Raw genomic sequence first — 21281 nt, 5'->3', positions numbered from 1 at the left:
GTTGCTGATCTTAAAAATCATTTCGTTTCTCTGCAAGGAGCATATGTGAAGATGGTCTTCCAGCACAACAAACGTAAGAAGCTGAAGTATTGTATTGGGATTGTTGGTGTTGTTATTGTGTCTGTGGTGACGTATATGTTCTTTAAGTAAAAAAAAGTTGTGTAGGTTGAAGCATTTCAGTCCTGGGTTTGTATTTTGGTGTGTTATTTATGTTGTTTAGTGTGTTGCTGGTATTAGTTTGTGATGTTGGTGTGTAGATTTGGTGGTGGTGTTGCCTGGGCTGCTGATGGTCATCGTTTTTTGATGAAGTTTTTTGTCGATGATCTGTAATAGGTTATTCAATAGCAGAAAGTGATGTAAACAAACCCATGACTGAAATGTGTTTTAATATGTTATTATTAAAAAAATTTGTCTTACACCTGTATCTGTATGTGTGCATGTGTATGTGTGCATGAAAGAAAGAAACATTTAGGGATTATATATGATTCAAGAACTTGTTCCCAAGCCAATCATGTGGATGTCCATCGACTGGGACGGGACCACAAGCCAAAGCAAAATGAATATACCTTTTTAATGCACATAGACAGGGACCACAAATGGTGCAGTTTGGGAAAATGGACAAAAGTAAACAATATCTTTGCACACGATGCATTGTGTCTGCTTGTCTGCAAACCTTTTTTGGAAAAAAAATGTAGGGAAGTTTTCTAAAGATGGACTTTTTTTTCATGTTGAATGGATTAAGTCACAAATATCCTGTTTTTGACAATGACTTAATTACCCCCACACCCAAAATGGTCAATTTACAATGACTTAATTACCCCTACATCCAAAATGGTCAATTTACAATGACTTAATTACCCCCACATCCAAATTGGTGAATTTAATTTGTAAGGACTAAAATGCCCATAAAACCCCTACATATTTGTGGCACGGGACAACAATAAAATTCCATATAACAACTTACCACACAACAAAACAACATAGTTGACCATAAAAGAACATACGTAGATCGTTTGTTTATTGCAACACACATTCACTACAAATAACAAACAATTATCTAATCCAACTCCATGGTCGTTGCAAGATTGCTACCTTCACCTCCCACATCTTTTGCAAGCTTCATTTTAATGATTCTTTCTGACTTCTTTCGTTTGTTAGGCGGTTTAACATGCTTGACTTGATGAACACGAGCATTGACCTTCACCCCTTCCTCCCGTCCATTGACTCCCAACATCCGCTCTTCCTTACCAGTCCTCTCCAAAGCATCACTAGCATCTACCATTACCTCATCATCCCCAACCCCTGTGGCAACGTTTACACACTCCTGCGTAGGTATAGTTTTTTGTTTCTTTGTTCCATTTTGTTTGGATGTCCCTACACCTTTACTACAAGTTGCCTTGTTGTGTCCTTTCTCCTTACATATACTACAAGAAACTTTCTTCCCTGCCTTGGAGACAGTGTGTTTTCCCATCCGTTCAGAAGCATCTCTTCTTCTCTTTATTGTTGGCCTGCCTGGCATATGTCTTTTCAATGGAGGCAAAGGGGGTATCAAGTCAGTGGAAGGCCACAGATTTTTTCCATTCATACCATGGATTGGCTGTTTGTAAGTATTATGGTATAATGCAGCCAAGTACATTGGATCTACATATGGACCATCAGGTGTGATATTTAAGTAGGCTAAGGTAGCAACTGAGTGTACACAGCCATATCCATTAAGTTGCCATAGCCTGCAGCTGCATTTAGTTTGTTCAACATGAACAGTAAACGCCTCGTCCATTTTCCTTGCCTCAAACTTCATCCCCCCACAAGATATGACCTACCAATGCCTACATATATAGATGAAAACCGCAAATATCATGAGATGTGAAGAGTAACGTAGTAATGTAATTGGATAAATGTACAAACATTTGCTCAGTCTGGAGCATATTCAACCGTATTCTGATATTTGGACAAATAGAATAACGATTCCATCCTTGTCCGGTTAGTTTCATAGTCACCATCCTTTGCATCACATATATACGAATGTCCTCTAACATGCTTATTATTGGTTTCTTCCGGGCATCCAAAATCACACTATTAAAACTCTCTGAAAAACCATTCTCTACTGACTCACAAGAATTATGAACTCTGAAAAAAGCCAAAGACCAAGTCTTTCGAACTCTATCCATAAGATGCACAACTGCTTCCAGATTTAATTTTCCAATCTCTTTCATAACTACATTAAATTGTGCTTCAGTTGTTGCCTTGCTCGCTTTCCAAAACAGATTTTCAAACTTGGATCCACTAAATCTCTTTCTAAAATTCGCATAGATATGTCTAGCACACTGCCTATGTTCGGCTGCTGGAAATACTTCCTTTACTGCCTCAATCAAACCCTACATAAGTCACATTAATGTTTGAAATTAGAATAGCAATTAGTAATTTTAGAACATACACTAGTTTTGAACCATACCTTGTGTTGATCCGAAATTAGAACCATACCATGTCCATCATTCCAACATTGCAAATCTTCTTAAAGAGTTTCTATGAACCATTTCCAATTCTCTTTGTTTTCCACACTAACAACTGCCCAAGCAATCGGGAATATTCCATTGTTAGCATCTCTACCCACAACACAAAGCAACTCCCCTTGACAAAAACTTTTCAGAAAACAACTATCCAGGTTAATGATCCTCCTACATCCTCCCCTCCATCCCTCTTTTACTGATGCAAAACATATGTATATTTTGCTGAAATAATTCTTACCATCAGGCATTGAATCAACACAAATTTTAACTGTGGATCCAGGATTTGATCTTCTAATCTCCTCACCATATGACCATATTCTTGCATAATTTTCAGCTATTGTGCCTTCAGCTAGACTCAATGCATAACTCTTGGCTCGCCTACACTGACTCATACTCACATTAATCCCAAAAGCGGTTTTTACCTCCTCTCTAAGTAATCGGACGCTCATCTTTTGATTGTTATAAAATTGGTGCTTAAAGTGGGTCCCTATCCATTTGTAAGTCACAATTGATCCGAATTTGAAATTTTTTGCACAATTATGCTCACCGATAAGAGACTTTATCTGGAAAGACTTATCATCACTCATTCAAGAACCCCAAAGCCTAAAAGTACATTTTCCATCACAGCATTTGACAAGTAATCGTCTAGTATCATTCTTCACAAAGCATAATTGATAACCATTCGCGACGGCATAGTTACAAAGCATGTGTTTCAATTTCTTAGGACTCTCAAACCTCATACCTAAAACAGGTTCCTGCTCCTTCCAATTGAGCTTATCATTGAAAATGTTTGGCAATTCGGGATAAACATCTTCATTGTCACCCATGTCTTCTTCTACTGCCCCACTTACACCTACTTTCTCACCCATGTCTACCTGAATCTCATTACCCTTTACAAAAAAAATGAGGCTTCTGATGGTCATCCTCATCTTCATCGACATCCTCATCTTCATCGTCATCATCGTCGCCATTCGCTTCCTCATCGTTTGTGTCACCCACATCCAGATGCCCTGTTGCAACTTCCTTAACCAGTCCTGCACCATCAAGTACTTCTTCCTGTACGTTACCAACAAACTCGTCTTTGTGTTCATCCAACCATTCATGTATGTTACTATTCCCAAAATGGTTTACATACATAGCGAGTATAACACCACATTCATATGCAATTGCTACGAAGTCGTAATAATCGGGGTTATTGCAAATTAGAGTCAAACCTTTTGGAAAATCAATATCAGGTTGGCAGTAATAGAGCTTCTCACACTTTTCCCCAGTGAACCTTTCGATGAACGCAACACACCCATCCTTGTCCATTCCTGCGAAATCGATGTCCGAAAACCTCTGAGTAATTCCATCGGTGTAGCGTATGGGGTTTCTGGCGAACATTCCTTGGAAGTGGACATCTACTTGTAAGAATACAGGTTCCATGCTTGAGGATGCAGAAGCAGCTCACAAAAAAGGGTTTATCGATGAAGTGTTGAACAGTGGAGGTAAAAGGGTTCTTTTATAAAGCATATACCGACAGTAAGAAGGAAGCGACTAATTAATGACATGGCATTAGACGAAAGTCACATTCAGCATCCGATGTGGTGTTAGTTGAAGGAGGTGGACTTAAAATGACTGGCTAAACCCTTCACAATTGAAATAAGGACTTAATCGACCCGACAAATAGTAATTCGTTACCTTATTAAGCCACAAAAATAAGTTAAGTGGCTAAATAGGTAAACCCAAAAAACATTATAGGGCCTATACGTCATTTTCCCTATATTTATACTATTCTTTTGATCTCCTTGCATAGTTTAGGGCCATTTGTTTTATTTTTGTATAATTACACTAATGGTCCCTATAGTTTGGAGTAATCTGTGTGTTTGGTCGCAATTTTTTTTTAACTCGGATGATCACTCAAGTGTATTTTTGTTGCGTGTTTGGTCCCTATTAGTCATATAAAGACTATATTACCCTTTTTATTTTTTATTGTTTATTTTTTATTTATTAATTAAAAAATTCTTAATAAATTAGATGGTCCCACCCCAGGCCCAAACACACATATCCACCATACGACATCTGTAACTGATGCTTCATCTCCCATTTTTTCTTGCCCTCGTCCGGCTATCCTCCTTGTCGTATCTGCCACCCCTTCAACCCGACGGTGCCTTCTCTCTCCAACATCTTCAATGAATGCAAAGTCTTCGCCACTAGCATCCACTGTGCCACTAATGTCTGCCTCCACGATCAACCATCGCTCCTGCTACCAACACTATTTTTCGTGACTTCTACTCCGACCAAGTGATTAGCAGCAGAAAATGAAATTAGTTTTTGAATCTGAAAACAGATCCCCAATTTTCGACTTCGACCCATGTCATATGGAGATTGTAGTACGTCTTCACAAATTTCGATTTTAGTAAGAGAAATTTAAATCAAAATTGAGAGAGAGAGAGAGAGAGAGAGAGAGATAGATAGATAGAGAGAGAGAGAGAAAAAAAGAGAGAGAGAGAGAGAGAGATAGAGAGAGAGAGAGAGGAGGTTGCAACAATGAAGGTTGTCGTAAGTCTCGTGGAGATTGTTGTTAGCCATCACAAATTTTATAGTTTATCCAAGCTATGAGTTTTGGGATTTCTGGTAGGTAAACATAGTTTTTTTTATCTAAGTTGTAGAATGTGGAGGTTTTATCAAATTTGTCCATATCTTTTTTTCTTTATCCAAGTTGTGGCTTCATTGAAGGTAAGAAAAAGGTTTCATCAGGTTTCACTTTGTGATCTTTTGAACTTGATATCATCATGTTTCTTTTTTGGTTTATCCAAGTTGTGGCTTGATCTTATTGTATTAAGTTATGCCTTATGCCATATTATGGTTTGGAATCCATGAATCATGTATTGGTGTGGTTTGCATTTTTTTTGAAGAACAAGGGTGGTAGGTTGTCGGAGGTTTCACCGGAGAAGGCAACTGGGGATGTGACGTTAATCCTGGACATGGGTGTTTGGGGGTGGGACCCATCTTCTTTCTTTAAGTATCTTTTAATTAATAAATAAAAAATAAATAAAAATAAAAAATAAAATAAAAAGGTCAATTTAGTCTTTTTAGCGTTGATAGAGACCAAACGCGCAACGAAAATACATCTAAAGTGCTATCCGAGTTCAAAAAAGATTTATGGACCGAACGTACAGATTACCCCAAACCATAGGGACCATTCATGTAATTTATACTCTCTCTCTCTCTCTCTCTCTCTCTCTCTATATATATATATATATATATATATATATATATATATATATATATATATATATATATATATATATATATATATATATATATATATAGGGCTAAGTTATTTTGTTTCTTACATTTATTGTGTGCTAGAATGCACCAACAGGAATTTAGTAAATTAAATAATTATTTAAGTAAATAAATATAGATATTAAATGATTTCCATAATTATATATATATATATATATATATATATATATATATATATATATATATATATTAAATGATATCCATAATTATAATTCTCTTTTTATGAAATCTAATTAAATCTGTCATTAAAATCAGCAATAACATTCTATCAGAATGAATCTCATCTAGGTTTTTATATATGAGTTAGTATTTTGTTTCAGAACCCACTCACTTAAAATACAATAAAGTTGCATGGAATATGAAGAACGAGAGTGTATTCTACTAGAATATACTCTCATTCTGCTGGAATACACTCCCATTCTTCTAGATATGAATTCATGCTGAAAGAATATTATTGTTGACATTAATAACGAATTTAATTAGTTTCCATAAAAATGAGTTATAAGTATGGATAACATTTAATATATATATATAATTAATACTAAATTCCTATTGGTGCATTCTAGCACACAATAGATGTGAGAAACCTTTGAACCAACCTCTATATATATATATATATATATATATATATATATATATATATATATATATATATATATATATATATATATATATATATATATATATATATACACATATAATTCCACGTTTATTTAATAAAACACATTTGTATACGCTTACATTAATAATCTAGTAAAAGTAGTTATCAACACGATCGGTTCAAAGAAAATATAACACAATGATCCACGTCGGGTATCACACACTCTCTCTTCTTCGATCATTACTTCTTAAATAAAGTTACTTGCAAAACACATATCAACAAAAAGGATAAGTTACAAAGAGCTTATTAAGTAATCTTTAACAATGATACACATAATAATCTTCCTATACTAATAAAAAAATAGTTATCAGTGTCACTTGTCATTTTCTCATAATTTACATTTTCTTTTCAAATGCTCTATAAAATTGACATTTGACATTTTCTCATCATTTTTTATTTTTGAAAGTATTGATATTAATAATAAGCTAGACAATTATTTATTTAATTATTGATTTTTAGAATAAATTTAAATTCGTCTTGAATAAGTTTCGGTTATGATTGTCGATAATTAATTGTATTTCTATATTGAAAATCCTACAAAATCATGTTTAATTAATAATTTATTGAAAGTAATTGATTAATAATTATGGGTTTTCGTATAAAAATTTAATTATTTTTGTAATTGTGGTTCCCACGGGCTATAACCTATTTATGATATAAAAATAAACCATTCATCAATGTATAGTTTCTTGAAACTCGTTTACCTCTTAAAGTTTACATTTACTCATTACTTAACTCATCATATCTTTTTTCTATACCTACTCTCTTTCTCTACTCTCTTTATACTCGTTACTTAACCCATCTTGTAACACATACTTGAGTCTTTACAAATATATGTTTTTTAAATATATCAATGACATTGTTGTTAGCTCTTATATAACAAATCTTATAATAAGTTGGTATAAACATTATTTGTTTTGAATTGTATGATAATGTAGACATCTTTTAAAATTCTATAATCCAAATTGTTCAATGGTCTTTACTTGCGGGTTACTCATGAATAAAATTGAATATAATATATGGTTTAATGATATTTATAGTTGTTGTTATGATTAATTAATTTTAAAAAGTTTATTTGCTTAAGATTTTAATTTCTATCACTGTAATTATTTAAAACATCAAACATTGTTTTTGTTTTTAAAAATAACAATATAATTTTTATATATAATGTTACTTTCAACTATTGCTGTTGTAAGTTATTTAAAATAATGTATTTGGAAAGTCTTATTTATTTTAAATTGGTTTCAGAAATTTAAAATTTTTAAAATTTATTTGATGAATATTGTTAGTGTCTTTGATTGTAATTATTTAAAACAACAAACATTATTTTATTTTTTAAAAATAACATTATAATTTTTTATATAATATTTCTTTTAACTCTTCTTATTGTAAGTTAGTTTTAAGCTACTTATTTGAAAATTCTTAATGATTATAAAAAATAGTTTCGTGGTTTTTTTTAGTTAATTTAGGATTACAATTTAGGTTAACACTATAATTTTTAACTTTTAACTATTTATAAAATAGTCTTTCAATTTTTTTCAAGTTTAACTAAAATTTTGATTTAAGTTAACTGTTTAACATTATATTGAAATTAATAATTTAACTATTTTGCATAAAATCATAAATTAGATAAAAGTTGTGACTTTAAAACGACAATTGTCTACATACGACAACATATCTGAACTAATAAGTTAAGTATAATATGTTAAAAAGTTAAAGTTATATTTTTATAAATAGAAGTAAAATATGATATTATAATATTGTAGTTTAGTTAATTTATAATTAGAATTTAGTTTTTGCATTAATTTAACATTATTAACCAATTTATAATAATTATTAGAAAGAAATTGAAAAGTAATGGAGGTTCAAATGCATGTGGTGCAAGTAAAAATGTTTCTTTTACAAGTATACTAGACGAATATTCGCGCGTTGCGTAGAATACAACAATATATTTGAAATCTTTGCAAATATATGTTTTTTTAAATATCACAATGAACGTTGTTGTTAGCTCTTATATAGTAAATCTTATAATAAGTTGGTATAAACATTGTTTGTTTTGAATTATATGATAACGTAAACATCTTTTAGAATTTTATAATCACAATTATCTCAATGGCCTCTACCTGCATAGTTTAATGATATTTATAGTTGTTGTGATGATTAAATAATTTTAAAAAGTTTATTTGCTTAAGATTTTAATTTCTATCATTGTAATTATTATTTAAAACATCAAACACTGTTTTTCATTTTGAAGGTAACAATATAATTAATGTATATAATGTTACTTTTAACTATTATTATTGTAAGTTATTTAGAGTAGCATACTTGGAAACTCTTAATTATTTTAATTTGATTTCAGAAATTTAACCTTTTTAAATTTTATTTGATAAATATTGTTTGTTTCTTTTATTGTAATTATTTAAAACAACAAACATTGTTTTTATTTTTAAAGATAACATTATAATTTTTATATAATATTATTTTAACTATTCTTATTATAAGTTATTTTTAAGCTATTTATTTGAAAATTCTTAATGATTAAAAAAATAGTTTCATGGTTTTTTTTTTTTGTTAATTTAGGATTACAATTTTATCTAACACTATAATTTATAAATTTTAAGTATTTATAATAGAGTCTCTCGATGTTTTTCAAGTTTAACTGAAATTTTGATTTTAGTTAACCATTTAACATTATATTGAAATTAATAAATTAACTATTTTGCATAAAATCATAATTTGTACAAAAGCTGTGTTACAACTGGGAAATTTCTAGATCAAACAAGGCCTAAACTTTAATCATGAACAAGTGAATTCACAAATGTAACTTGATGCAATAGAACTTTGTAAACCAAGAGGACATGTTTATATAAGTTAATATGCTTATATGTGTTAAAATCCATGACGTAATAAACTTCCTAAGTCAACACAAGTCAAAAAAATAAATCAAAAAGCATGAATTATACCCCACTATGGAGATTTCGGTTTTAGGAATCTAGATCAAAGGAGTTTTCGGTTTTGTGGGGACCAAGACCTCATAATTTTGGCCGAAATCTCAATACTATGGACCGCTAGGGCCGAAAACTCACACCTAAGGACCACTAGGGCCGAAAACTCAAGCCTTGGGACCACACCAAACCGAAATCAAGGTGATTTCGATTATGGCATGGCCGAAATCACCATAAAGTGACCAAGTGGTGCCACTTGATTGGTTGAAAATGTCTTCCCAAGGTGATAAATGCACATATATACCAATGTAAACATCAACTCACTGTCACTTCTCATCACCTCATCTTATCTTATTTCCTCATATATATACACGATTTTGGAGTCATTCCCAAACTCATTTCCAGTAAACATATTCACTTCACAAATCCTCTCAAACTCAAACTCCATATTCTCTCAAATAACCCAAGATCAACAATCCTAGAAAGCACTTCCAAGATAGTTATAAGAATTATTGTAAGTTCTTTTCATTTTATCTAGTGTTGATTCAGCACTTTAACTATTAGTTCACATATTCACACATTATTATATGTTTAAACTATTAGGATACGACTAGCTCCCTGTATTCTAAACTCGAAGATCACCATTTTTATCTCGTTATCTAACCACGATCACAGTCGAGGTGAGTTCATACCCCTACATTTTTCAAGACTTTTTCTATGTTTTAGGTGGGGGGGGGGGGGAATACAAGTAACACACAAGAAAATTTACGTTTACGTTATTTTACTATTTTTACGAAAAGTGTTAAATAAGCGAAATGGTTTTACTACCAACCTAGTATATTTTTACATACAATGTTTTGATAAAAACGTAAAGATATGAAAAACGGTTACATTATACATTACATTATTCTTAAATATATATATATATATATATATATATATATATATATATATATATATATATTTTGAATACAAAACGTTCATTTCATTAAAACTTTATAAATATAGTGTACGAAACTTTATTCCCTTTGTAACCCGTTGAGAAAAGGGTAAAATTATATAAAGTGCATATATAATTGTTTTACGGCATTTTCGATATTATCCTGGAAAAAGGGGATAATTTCATATACAAACGTTTTCATTTCAAAAACACGTACACTCATTGAATAAATTTGTGAGACATTGTCTTCATCGTACCTAACTGAGGTATACACGAAAGTCCTGTATTATAACCGGAATCTCCGATACGAGAGCGTGATACTTGTGTATAGATCTATACGAGACTGATGATCCCACACCCTGACTATTAGCTACAGTCAGACCGACAGGTTATGGGTGACAAATGTCATAATTACCTCGACGTCTGAAGAACGTAGAGGCAGACAGTTCATTGTTAGCACGGTTATGAAGACTCACATGGGAAAACGACTATATGTACATTTTACACGAAAATACATTTCTTCAAACATTTTTATACATGAATAAAACTACATATTACTACTTTAAGTATGGAAAACACTAGTACGTTTCGATCTTGGAACCTTTAAGACTACAACTAATTTCTACGGAAAATATTGGATTTTCTGGAATAAACACTATCATTTTACAAGTGAACGACTTACATCTCAATTATTAGGAAATATCAGATTTTCTGGAAACAACACGATATCTTTTCACGGAAAGGCTTACTATTTTTCATACAAATTCTTATGAACTCACCAACTTAATTGTTGACACTTTTTCAAACAACTTGTATTCTCAGGGAATCAGTAAAACAGGTAACCAACAGCTTTTGAGGATGGGGCGCTAAGGCGTCAAACAAATCTTTTGTCATCATATTGTAATTGACTTTTGAAACATGTAACACTTACAATGATGTAACTTTTTCAATTATATATATGATGGTTATGTTTGCTTTCTTTACTATTACTCAAATGTTATGATACAATACATGAAAGTCATCCACCCCCGGACGTTTCCGCCATCCTGGTTTGGGGGTGTGACAAGCTGTGTCTTCAAAATTAAAATTGCTGACATACGACAACATATTTAAACTAATAAGTTAAGTATAATATGTTAAAAAAATTAAATTTATAATTTTATAAATAGAAGTAAAATATGATATTTTAATATTGTAGTTTAGTTAATTTATGATTAAAATTTAGTTTTTACATTAATTTAACATTATTAACCAATTTATAATAATTATTAGAAAGAAATTGAAAAGTTATAGAGGTTTCACGTTGCTGAAAAGCGTTGCACGTTGTTGTTGTGTTGCACGCTGCTGAATCGCTGTAAATCACAGAGGTGGTCGACTGGTTGTGCGATTTTGGATATCAATCTGGATATCGACTTCACTTCTGTTTTCTTTTGGTGGTGCGTGATTGACGAACGACGATTGTTGAGCCTTCCAGTTTCTAATTGGGCCAACTTGTATATAATATATATAAAAAATTAAAAATTTTGGGCCCCACAAAAAAGTGGGCCATGTGCTATTGTCTTGCTTGCCAATGTTCAAAGTCGGATGTGGTATAATGTATGCTAGTGTATGATTTTGAGTGATGTGATTGCATGATTTATGTATGGAGCTAATATGGGATAAGAGTCATTATGGACTCGGGGTTGATATGGACCCAGGGGTTGATACATACCCGACACAGCTTTTCGCGGTTATTTGGGGTTGATACGGACTCAGAGGTTGATACGGTCCTGACATAGCCAGGTGTTGTCATATTATGTGTATGATGTATGCGGTATTTTGGGGAAGCCCACTAAGCTTTGTGCTTACAGTTTGTTTGTGGTTTCAAGTATTTTTGGTACGAAATGGAATGACCCTCTTGATCGCAGCACATCTACCCGTGTTATGCATTTTCTTTATGATTTGGATTTGTACTCTGATGATTACTCTTATTTGACATACTTTGGTTGGTTTGTTATGAATACTTTATGGTTTTCGATTAAAATAAAAATGTAAATTTTATCGCTGTTATTGGGAAGTTACAAACACCTTATTGATATATTTATCAAAAGTTAACATATAATTAGCTACTTATAACTAGTTTTTTCGGAAAATAATATAATTTCAACCAATAAAAGTACTTCAAAAACTAAATAGGGTGTTTATATGGTAAATATGATGTCTTTTTACCCCAACTCTTGTGACAATAATGACAAACATGTGATAAACATGCACTAAGAATGAATTTCGATATCTAGCGTTGAACTTTTGAAAGATTTTAGTTTTTTAACTTTTAAGAAAAAAAATTGGTTGGAGCTGGTGACTTTATTATAACCAAAAAATCATAATTCAAAAGATTTCAAATAGTTTCAATTCATTTTTTTTATCTTTTAACCTTTGATTTTTTTTTATCTAATTCTACACTTTTAAAAGTTATTAGTGACATTTGTCAGACATTTATACACTGATTACATCAATGTCTTTCAGCTACTATCTATCGGCTAATTTTTTTTCCAAACACACCCTTAGAAATATTTATAATAAATATTCAATCGGAGACCTTTCGTTTGTTCAATTTTGCATTCGTAAATTCCAATACAATGATTAATCTTTACATAATTGATATGTGTAAAATCTAAACTGGTAAATTTTGAACTATAGTAAACAAGTTTCAAATACTTGAATAACATTGAAACATTCATTCATTCAAATTATGGATAAACTACCCAAAGTTTACATAAAAGAATTTGAAAGTAACATATAATATTAAACACAATCCGTGGATCTTTACAAAACAACATGGACAAATTGGATAATTCACCATCCAATATCCACAAATTACAAACGACCGAAATTCACAGGAAAGAAAGAAAACCATTTAAAAAAAAAAAAAAAAACAAAAAAAAACAAATCTTAATTTTCACACAAGTTGGTTTGTAAAACGTTTAGGCACTTCCGGGCAAATGGTCATGGGTTTGGTTCATGAAAAGGAAGTCATAAACAAACCCAGCAATAGCACCACCAATCAAAGGCGCAGTCCAAAACACCAAGTGGTTGGGCAAGGTAATGTTCCAGCTCACCAAAACCCGGCCAATTGACAAAGCCGGGTTCATGGATGCTCCGGTGAATGCCCCGCCCGCCAGTATATTTGCTCCAACAATAAACCCAATGGCAATTGGTGCAGTTGTTCCCAAATTACCCCTCTTGGGATCTATTGCAGTTGCATAAACTGTGTAAACGAGTCCGAATGTCATCACGATCTCAAATACGAAAGCGTTCCAAAACCCGACATCTTCTGCAAACGTAAACTCTTTTACAGACTGCAAAAGAATGATATTTACCGTTTCAAGTCCAATTAAAAAAACTTGCAACTTGATATATACCTTTAAATGACATTTTAAAGTATTTATTTTAATATTTTGAGTAGGAGGTTATCTTAAAGTTGAAAAATATAAATTTCAAACAGTAGCGACGGTGATATGCTAGCTAGATGGCTTATTATCATTGTTTTTATCTACTAGTTAGTTTTAAAAATAGTTGTTATATTTAATATATATTATAAGGAAGTATTATTGTTATAGTGGACTAGTGGTCTAATTATGTAAATAAAGTAAAAGGTTATGATAAAAAAAAAATTTAAGAGATTGTATAACCATGATACATTCATTATCATGCAAACATATTAGTTAGATTAGAATATATTGAAAAGAAAAAAAAAAATCAATTAGGTTCTCACCATGCCATTGGTGACAAACTCGAGTAGCAAGCAAGCGACAATGGATCCCAGCACCTGACCAATTATGTAAACAAGACCACGGAGGAAAGTGATATTACCACCAACAAAGGCACCGAGGGTGACGGCGGGGTTCACATGTCCACCGGAGATATTGGCACTGATGGAGACAGCCACGAACAGGGCAAAAGCATGAGCAATAGCAGCTACCACAAGACCAGTAGGGGTGACAGGACCATCGTTGGTTAGCTTGCTGAAAGCCAAGTCGGAACCTGTGCCTGCAAAGACGAAGATGAAGGTGGAGATGAACTCCGCCACACCGGCCTTTATGGTACCCGGGTGCTTAAACTCATCATATCGGCCAAAAGCGATTGCACGGATTGGCATAGTTAAATTTTGATTGATAAGACGGCGGAGATAGGAGGAGTAGAGGGAGGTTTAAGCTGGTATGCATATATCGCAAGCGAATGGGCTGTTTATATACTAGTTTGTTTTAGTGTTTTACCTGCTACTGCCGGTTAACCATCGGTCACAAAGGTTTCCCGATTCTTTTGATATTAAAATTTGGATCAGATTTGTTAAAGTTTATTAAATAGACAACTTTTGGCGTTGGTTTTGTTTTGACTACTTTCATGTTTAATCATTAAAACAAAAACTTAAATGCTTAGTGGTAATAATTGTATTAATGTTAGACAAAACTAGCTAGATTTGTTTTTGCCAATATTTAATTACGGCAAAGCCCAATATAAACCACAAAAGAAAATAAAAATTAAAAAGAAAATAAACATGGAACAATTTACTTCTGTTGAAGAACTCGATTGAAGGCAAGATAGGTTTAACTCAACTTTTTGTGATGTAAGTACAGAAAGTTTTAGACCATGTGTCTTAGAATATAATATGGGAGGAATAAGATATACATATATATGACATAAGGAGGAGACAAGTTGAAAAAAAAGGAGGGGCAAGTTGAGTAAAATAGATGTATGCCTGGTTTGCTTTTCCTTCGTGAACTGTTGGCGCAACGCAGCCCTAAAATGCTCTTCCAAGAGAGTTCTCGCTGTTAAATTTTGTATATTTATATAGTATTTTATATTTGTTCTTCTTGCATAGTGTAGGGTCATTTTTATAACTTTTACATCTATATAATCGGTATTAATCATACCAACCCTAACCGGTTTTCAACAAGAATTGAGCTTCTAATGCAAATTCTACAACTTCCATTGTATTCCCACAACATCGTAGACGTCACAGCAAACACTAAGCCATTCTCATCCTTTCTTCGAGGCTAAGAACATGCTACTTCTACATGAATCTCATGAAGAAACAACTCATACATCTCTCGATACTCCCCTAACCTCATTTAATGCGTTGTACTCCAACTCTGCCCAACTAGGAGGTCGAAAAATAGGTCAAATAAAATGCGAAATAATTGTAGAAGTGCTCCCAAAGAGGAAGAGGTTAATTATAGTGTTTCTACTCCTACTGACCTTGTTGTATGTAATCATGACACGGCTCAACACAACAATGTCAATCCTCACTATGGATAGTTTCAACAAATACCTCATAGCTATGGTCTCCACCAAGAGCAAGTTCTCACGTGACCTTCAACCAAGGTAACATACTTCACCTTACAGCTTGTAAATCGTAATCTATCTTCGTTGGTAATTGATAATGGTGGCTTACTCCCAATAAGCTATGTAAGCAATTATTCTTTTCCTTATTCTAACGAGCTTTTAATTTAAAAAAATATTATTGTTTCAAAACAAAATGGTAAAATAATTGATTTGTGTTTTTCGATTTGTATCCAATTATTATTATTATTATTATTATTATTATTATTATTATTATTATTATTATTATTTCTGCATAATTTCATTTCTCATAGATATTATAACACATCTCAATTAAATTTATACTATAATAGATATCATAATGCATGTTTGGTACTATTTTCAAAATTTGTCTCACTTTCTAACAACATGCGTAAACATGTTCATTATATAAACCTATTATAACATCCTTAACTAAATATATAGAATAATATAATAAAGTCCTTCCTCCAATGTAATCTCAGTGAGTTAGTTTATATGAAGTCTCCAAAAGCCTAACCATGTATGTTTTCTAGCAAGTCCTTATACGACCTTAACAAGCCTGACACATATGATCATTAGTCTCGTACCATCTACTTACTTCTCTATTGCGATGATATCATTTTCATTGTTGCCTCTACTGACTTACTCACTCGTGTCATTGGTCGACTCAAATATGAGTTTCTCACGTCTGACTTGGAATATCTCTCTTTCTTTACTAGGGTTGTTGTCACAAGGAACTCCTCTAGTTTTTTTTCTCTATCTTATTTTGATCATGATATCCATTTCATGCCAACATGGTTACATTCAACCCTTACAACACCCTATAGACTTTAGGCCTAAGGTCTCCTTCGAAGGCAAACATATTTTAGACTCAAAACGTTATCGCATTCTTGTTGGATCCTTGCAATATCTCACGTTTACCCGCCTTGATAATGTGCACACAGTTTAATAAGTATGCCTCTACATGCATGACTCAAAGAAACCACACTTCCTTTCCCAAAAACATATCATATGCTACCTTCACGACACTCTGCCTTAAGATTCGTTCATCTCATATTTATCATTTGATCTCTTACTATGATGTTGATTAGGTTGGTTGTCCTTAGACATACCGCTCCAGTTCTAGGTTTTTTGTCTTTTTTGGTGACAATCTTATCTCGTGCTCCTTTAAACTCCAACATTTCCTCTCCATGTCTAACATCGAAGTTCAGTACCAATGCTGACTATTGTTGTGATTGGAGTTGTCTGGCTTCAAAAACCTTTTTCTCGAGTTATGTTTCTCCATATCCCTTGTTTCTTTGTGACAATGTGAGTGCGATGTATATAACATTTAACCATTACAACACTAAATTACCAAACATGTGAAAATTTATTTACATTTTCTAACACTTCAGATTTCAAGACAAATTTTTCATTTTTAATTCTCAAAATATTACTCATAAATTCAAGTCATCACATAAATTCTAAGTTATTATTCAAAACAATATCAGAGTATCCCAAAATCCTTAAATATTCATAAGCCAATGGATGTGTACAATCATGTCTCCGCCTTCTCGGAATCCACAGAAGTACCTGAAACACATTTAAATCGACACGGTAAGCACGAAGCTTAGTGAGTTCGCAAAAATACCACATACGCAAATAATAAGCCTCTTATGGCTATATCTCGATAAGGACCCTCTGGTCATGTGTCTCAGTGAAGACCCTCCGCCCCCACGTCTCGGTATACACCCTTTGGTCATAGCTCAACATATATAGAGAATAATATAACAGCATAAGTCACAAAGACATAATGCATAATAACACATAGAGCAGATAAGACTCTCCTGTCAGTAATACAAATGAGACCCTCCGGTTAATAATATAAATAAGACCCTCCAGTCAACAACATACATAAGACCCTCCGGTCAATAACACAAATAGACCCTCCGGTCACACATGCATTACCACACAGGTAAGTATAGTGAAAAGACTCACCTTAACCGCTACACGAGTAATCCTATAATGTCGCTGTTGTCGTGAACTGGTTCCCGAACTGAGCCAAACAACCCAACACCATAATCAATAACTAATCAAGGCTAAACCCCATCACTAAGCCCAAAGATGGCCCACCACTGACACAACTCATTGGGCCCACCAAGGCCCACGACTAAAGAGGTCCACAAAGGTCCACAAATTGCCCAATTTTCCAAATTGGGTCCAAACCCTTACTTGGGCCTTACCCTAAAGCCCACAACTTAATCCTAATCCAAAACATATTTTCTCAGATGGCCCAACAAAGCACCAAGCAACTAAGCACAAGAAGATAGCCCAAACTGAAGCCCAATTACGCAAACCTACTCAGACATAGTATGCGGGTCGTACAAGCACGTACGCACGGTGTACTCGCTAGGAGGCTTGTACACTGCGCATACCTGCTTGTACGCCCAACATACTCACCTTATCCAACCCAAACCTCATTACCACTTAATCCATTAAGACAAAACTTCCCAAACCACAGATCTGACCTCCTTGAGCTGGAATACCATGTAAAGTTGCCAACTTTACGTCCACAAATGGCTAAATGAAACTCTTAGGCTAGAAAGGGACTTAATGAATGACTTAATACATGCATGACCTCACAATACACATAAAGCTTGCACCTTTATGCTCAAAGGTACTAAGACAACCTCAGATTTGAAAGGATGAACCTTTAAACAACTTAACTTATCTATTATCTCAAAGAGAAGGCCAAAATCAAAATAATCTAGCCATAAAGAGATTTAATCATATACAAGACAAGATTGAAACTTGATACCTCAAATGGCTTCTCCACAATATGATGTCTCTGGATCTAAGGTCACTCCACCAAGCCAAGAAACTTCAAACTCCTCTTCTTTCCTTCCCAAAAGCATAAAAGAGCACCAATTCCTTCCAAGAGCTCAAGAGCACCCTCAAGAGGCAACAAGGTCGATTTAGGGTTTCTAGGGCATGGAGGCTCGATTGGAAATGAAGAAAAAGGACCAACATTATGCTTATATAGGGTACAACCCTAAAAATTAGGGTTTTTAACCTGTCCCTCGTACACCCAACATACCTTCTTGTATGCCCCGCGTACGAGGTCTCGCACCCTGACTCATCATTAACACTACGCTACGCGTTCTCTTAGCTACGCCCCGCGTACCTCCCTGGTACGTACGCCCCATGTACCTCCCTGGTATGCACCGCATACTAGGGTTTTCTCCCAAACCCTAAATCTTCTGAAGGCCATAAGTCACTCGATACAACTCCGATTTTGACCATACTTATATCCATAGAAAGGCATCGAGACGCCCAACACTATCATCAATTCATAATCGCCATAAGATATCCCGAACTAAAATCCATTTCCCATAAAAGCCCAAACTGAAAAATTACCGAAATACCCTTTTTTGCTCCAAATCACAACCGAATACTCGAATCATCCAATATAGCATCCACCTCCGAATGAGTCCACGACTAACTTCTTCAAGGATTCTAACCATGTTGATACCAAATCCTAGATCACCATTCCGAAATGAAAACGTCCTGAAAACAGGATGTTGCAACTCTCCCCCACTTAAATTAGATTTCGCCCTCGAAATCGACCCTTGCTAACACTCAGATCATCCCAAACAACCCGAGAAGTGCAACAGAAAAATCAGAACGTAACACGATCTTCCCAAGACAACTGAACCCAACAAAAACCTCCAACCCGAAGATGAATGAACCTTTCGCTACTGCAAAACCACTTCCGCCTCACCAAAACCTGAAATCTATATTGGTCTGACTCCCCGACAGACCGCCCATGCAGAAACATCACCATGCCAATCCCTCATTGACTAATAGACCAAACAAAACACTTCCAACCCTAATTATCTTGATGCGACTGTTGGAAACAAGTTGGTGACCATAATCGGCTGTAGGACACTTATGCCTGACATACCCGTCGATCCTGACCGAAACCCAAAAGAAACGGAGGGGCCTCCTCGCACCGAAGACCAACCACCGATACTGCTATTAAAACCATTTGAAGAATAGACCTTAATACTCTGCCCTCAGACATTAAAAGAATAGCCTGCCATTCTGCATGGAAGCTCAAACTCTTCTTAAAAATTCCTTTACCAAACCTAGGACGATTCAGCTCCAACCCTAAACTGAATGACCATGCCTGACTGACACTATACACAGATATCCAAAAACTTAAGCCCCAGTTATATTCCAATGCTTAACACCAAATCCGAAAACAATATCGACTCCCGACCACAAGTTGAACCGCCAAAGGCTAACCTAGCACATTCGGCAAAACAATTCCACATCCGTTCAACTGCTGCCCTTCTCGGAGTACAGAAAGCAATCTATACACCGAGCTAGCGAATTTCTCAACAATTTAAACTACCTCAACGACCCAACCGCCTCGAAACTCGAACATTGGCAAACTCGAAAGAAACACTGACCACGATAAGATCTTTGACTAATGGCTACCTGCCGTGAATACACTCATTCATTCCTGAGCACATACAACATGCATCATCTCGCTCTGAACCTTGCCTTGACTACCACTAGACCCAAGTCTCATATACCCGGACCGCAGATCCCCATAACCCAATCTTCTGAACCGCAACTTAAACAGTTTGATGATCCTCCCAACAGAATACCCAGTAGTCCCCCACTTAGGGTTCGAACCATCGCCAATTAGCATACCAAACAGACCACACTATGAACTGGGTCACCAGATATATTATACCCGCCTCTTGGGACGCACTACGCAACACTCGATGATCTTCCAGGTAAATATCAATCAACTCCAAGTATTCCGAATCTCAGATGGAGACCTTGGAAAACTTCCCAATGTGACTGCCTCCAATCACCAAGAATCTCATACAGCTGCACAACCAGATATTTTGAGTGTCCTGAAATAGTACCAACTCTTTATCTGGGAATAATGGACTATCACACACTTCATCTTGGGATACACAACCATCACCCCCATCGCAAAAAAAATCAACATATAAATAGGAGACGTCACCTTCACAGTCAATTCACAACATAGACAACGAAGGTCGTTGTCCCGAGATAATCCCCCTGGTTACCTAGAACTGTTGCTAGAATACACCTTACCATACTTAATTGAGGCGCATCCTTGTTCTAGTCTATCATAGTCCCCACCGATGACTCATTTCCGTCATAAGAAATAACTCAAGGCACTCATACCAAAAAAATCCCTTTGGTGCTAATACCACAACTATCTGGTACCCCACAGGGTCTACCTCCAAATTTAGAAATTAGAAGTTCACTCACCCTTCCTTCCAAAATGGAAATCGGAAATAATATAATCCTCGCCATATAAATTGCCATCACAATCAATCGGTCGATCACTCAACTCATACTACAATCCTCCACAACGCATCATCTCCACTTCCTTTTTGAGTCCTGCGACTCCTACTGGCACCTCACCAGTCAAATCCCTCGAGACCTAAACTCAATTTTCCTCGCAAGGTATACTCCATTTTAGCTCGACCGACATGGCCCTCTGTCCCCACAATTTACCATATCCACTCTCAGTCTGAACAACCACAGCCAGATAACCGGTAAAG

General features: G+C 34.4%; 2 protein-coding genes across 2 annotated transcripts; both read right to left on the bottom strand.

Moving 5' to 3' along the window:
* Window positions 1–1057: 1057 nt before the first annotated feature.
* On the bottom strand, window positions 1058–3376 carry LOC145121446 (uncharacterized). The gene is made up of 5 exons (XM_079057196.1): window positions 3121–3376; window positions 2746–2994; window positions 2564–2628; window positions 1902–2375; window positions 1058–1816 (listed from the first exon to the last, which is right to left on the bottom strand). Exons 1-5 carry the CDS (start codon window positions 3374–3376, stop codon window positions 1058–1060), a joined length of 1803 nt encoding a protein of 600 aa, XP_078913322.1.
* A 9732-nt stretch (window positions 3377–13108) lies between these two features.
* LOC145158999 (putative aquaporin TIP-type) lies at window positions 13109–14558 on the bottom strand. Its single transcript, XM_079077889.1, has 2 exons — window positions 14099–14558; window positions 13109–13682 (listed from the first exon to the last, which is right to left on the bottom strand). Exons 1-2 carry the CDS (start codon window positions 14480–14482, stop codon window positions 13308–13310), a joined length of 759 nt encoding a protein of 252 aa, XP_078934015.1. The 5' UTR covers window positions 14483–14558; the 3' UTR covers window positions 13109–13307.
* Between the last annotated feature and the right edge of the window lie 6723 nt (window positions 14559–21281).

Source organism: Lactuca virosa, chromosome 1 (assembly GCF_052849685.1).
Source record: "Lactuca virosa cultivar CGN04683 chromosome 1, Lactuca_virosa_CGN04683_v6, whole genome shotgun sequence".
NCBI lineage: Eukaryota > Viridiplantae > Streptophyta > Magnoliopsida > Asterales > Asteraceae > Lactuca > Lactuca virosa.
This window is presented reverse-complemented; position numbering and strand designations above follow the sequence as displayed.

What these genes read in the sequence shown, in the direction of transcription:
- LOC145121446 (XM_079057196.1), bottom strand. Translation starts at nt 3,376, where the DNA reads ATGGGTGAGAAAGTAGGTGTAAGTGGGGCAGTAGAAGAAGACATGGGT. An exon ending in CAAATGCTGTGATGGAAAAT is followed by an intron (nt 2,995 to 3,120) that starts GTACTTTTAGGC and finishes ACAAATGGATAG; the next exon opens with GGACCCACTTTAAGCACCAA. An exon ending in TGTTGATTCAATGCCTGATG is followed by an intron (nt 2,629 to 2,745) that starts GTAAGAATTATT and finishes GTTTTTGTCAAG; the next exon opens with GGGAGTTGCTTTGTGTTGTG.
- LOC145158999 (XM_079077889.1), bottom strand. Translation starts at nt 14,482, where the DNA reads ATGCCAATCCGTGCAATCGCTTTTGGCCGATATGATGAGTTTAAGCAC. An exon ending in AGTTTGTCACCAATGGCATG is followed by an intron (nt 13,683 to 14,098) that starts GTGAGAACCTAA and finishes ATTCTTTTGCAG; the next exon opens with TCTGTAAAAGAGTTTACGTT.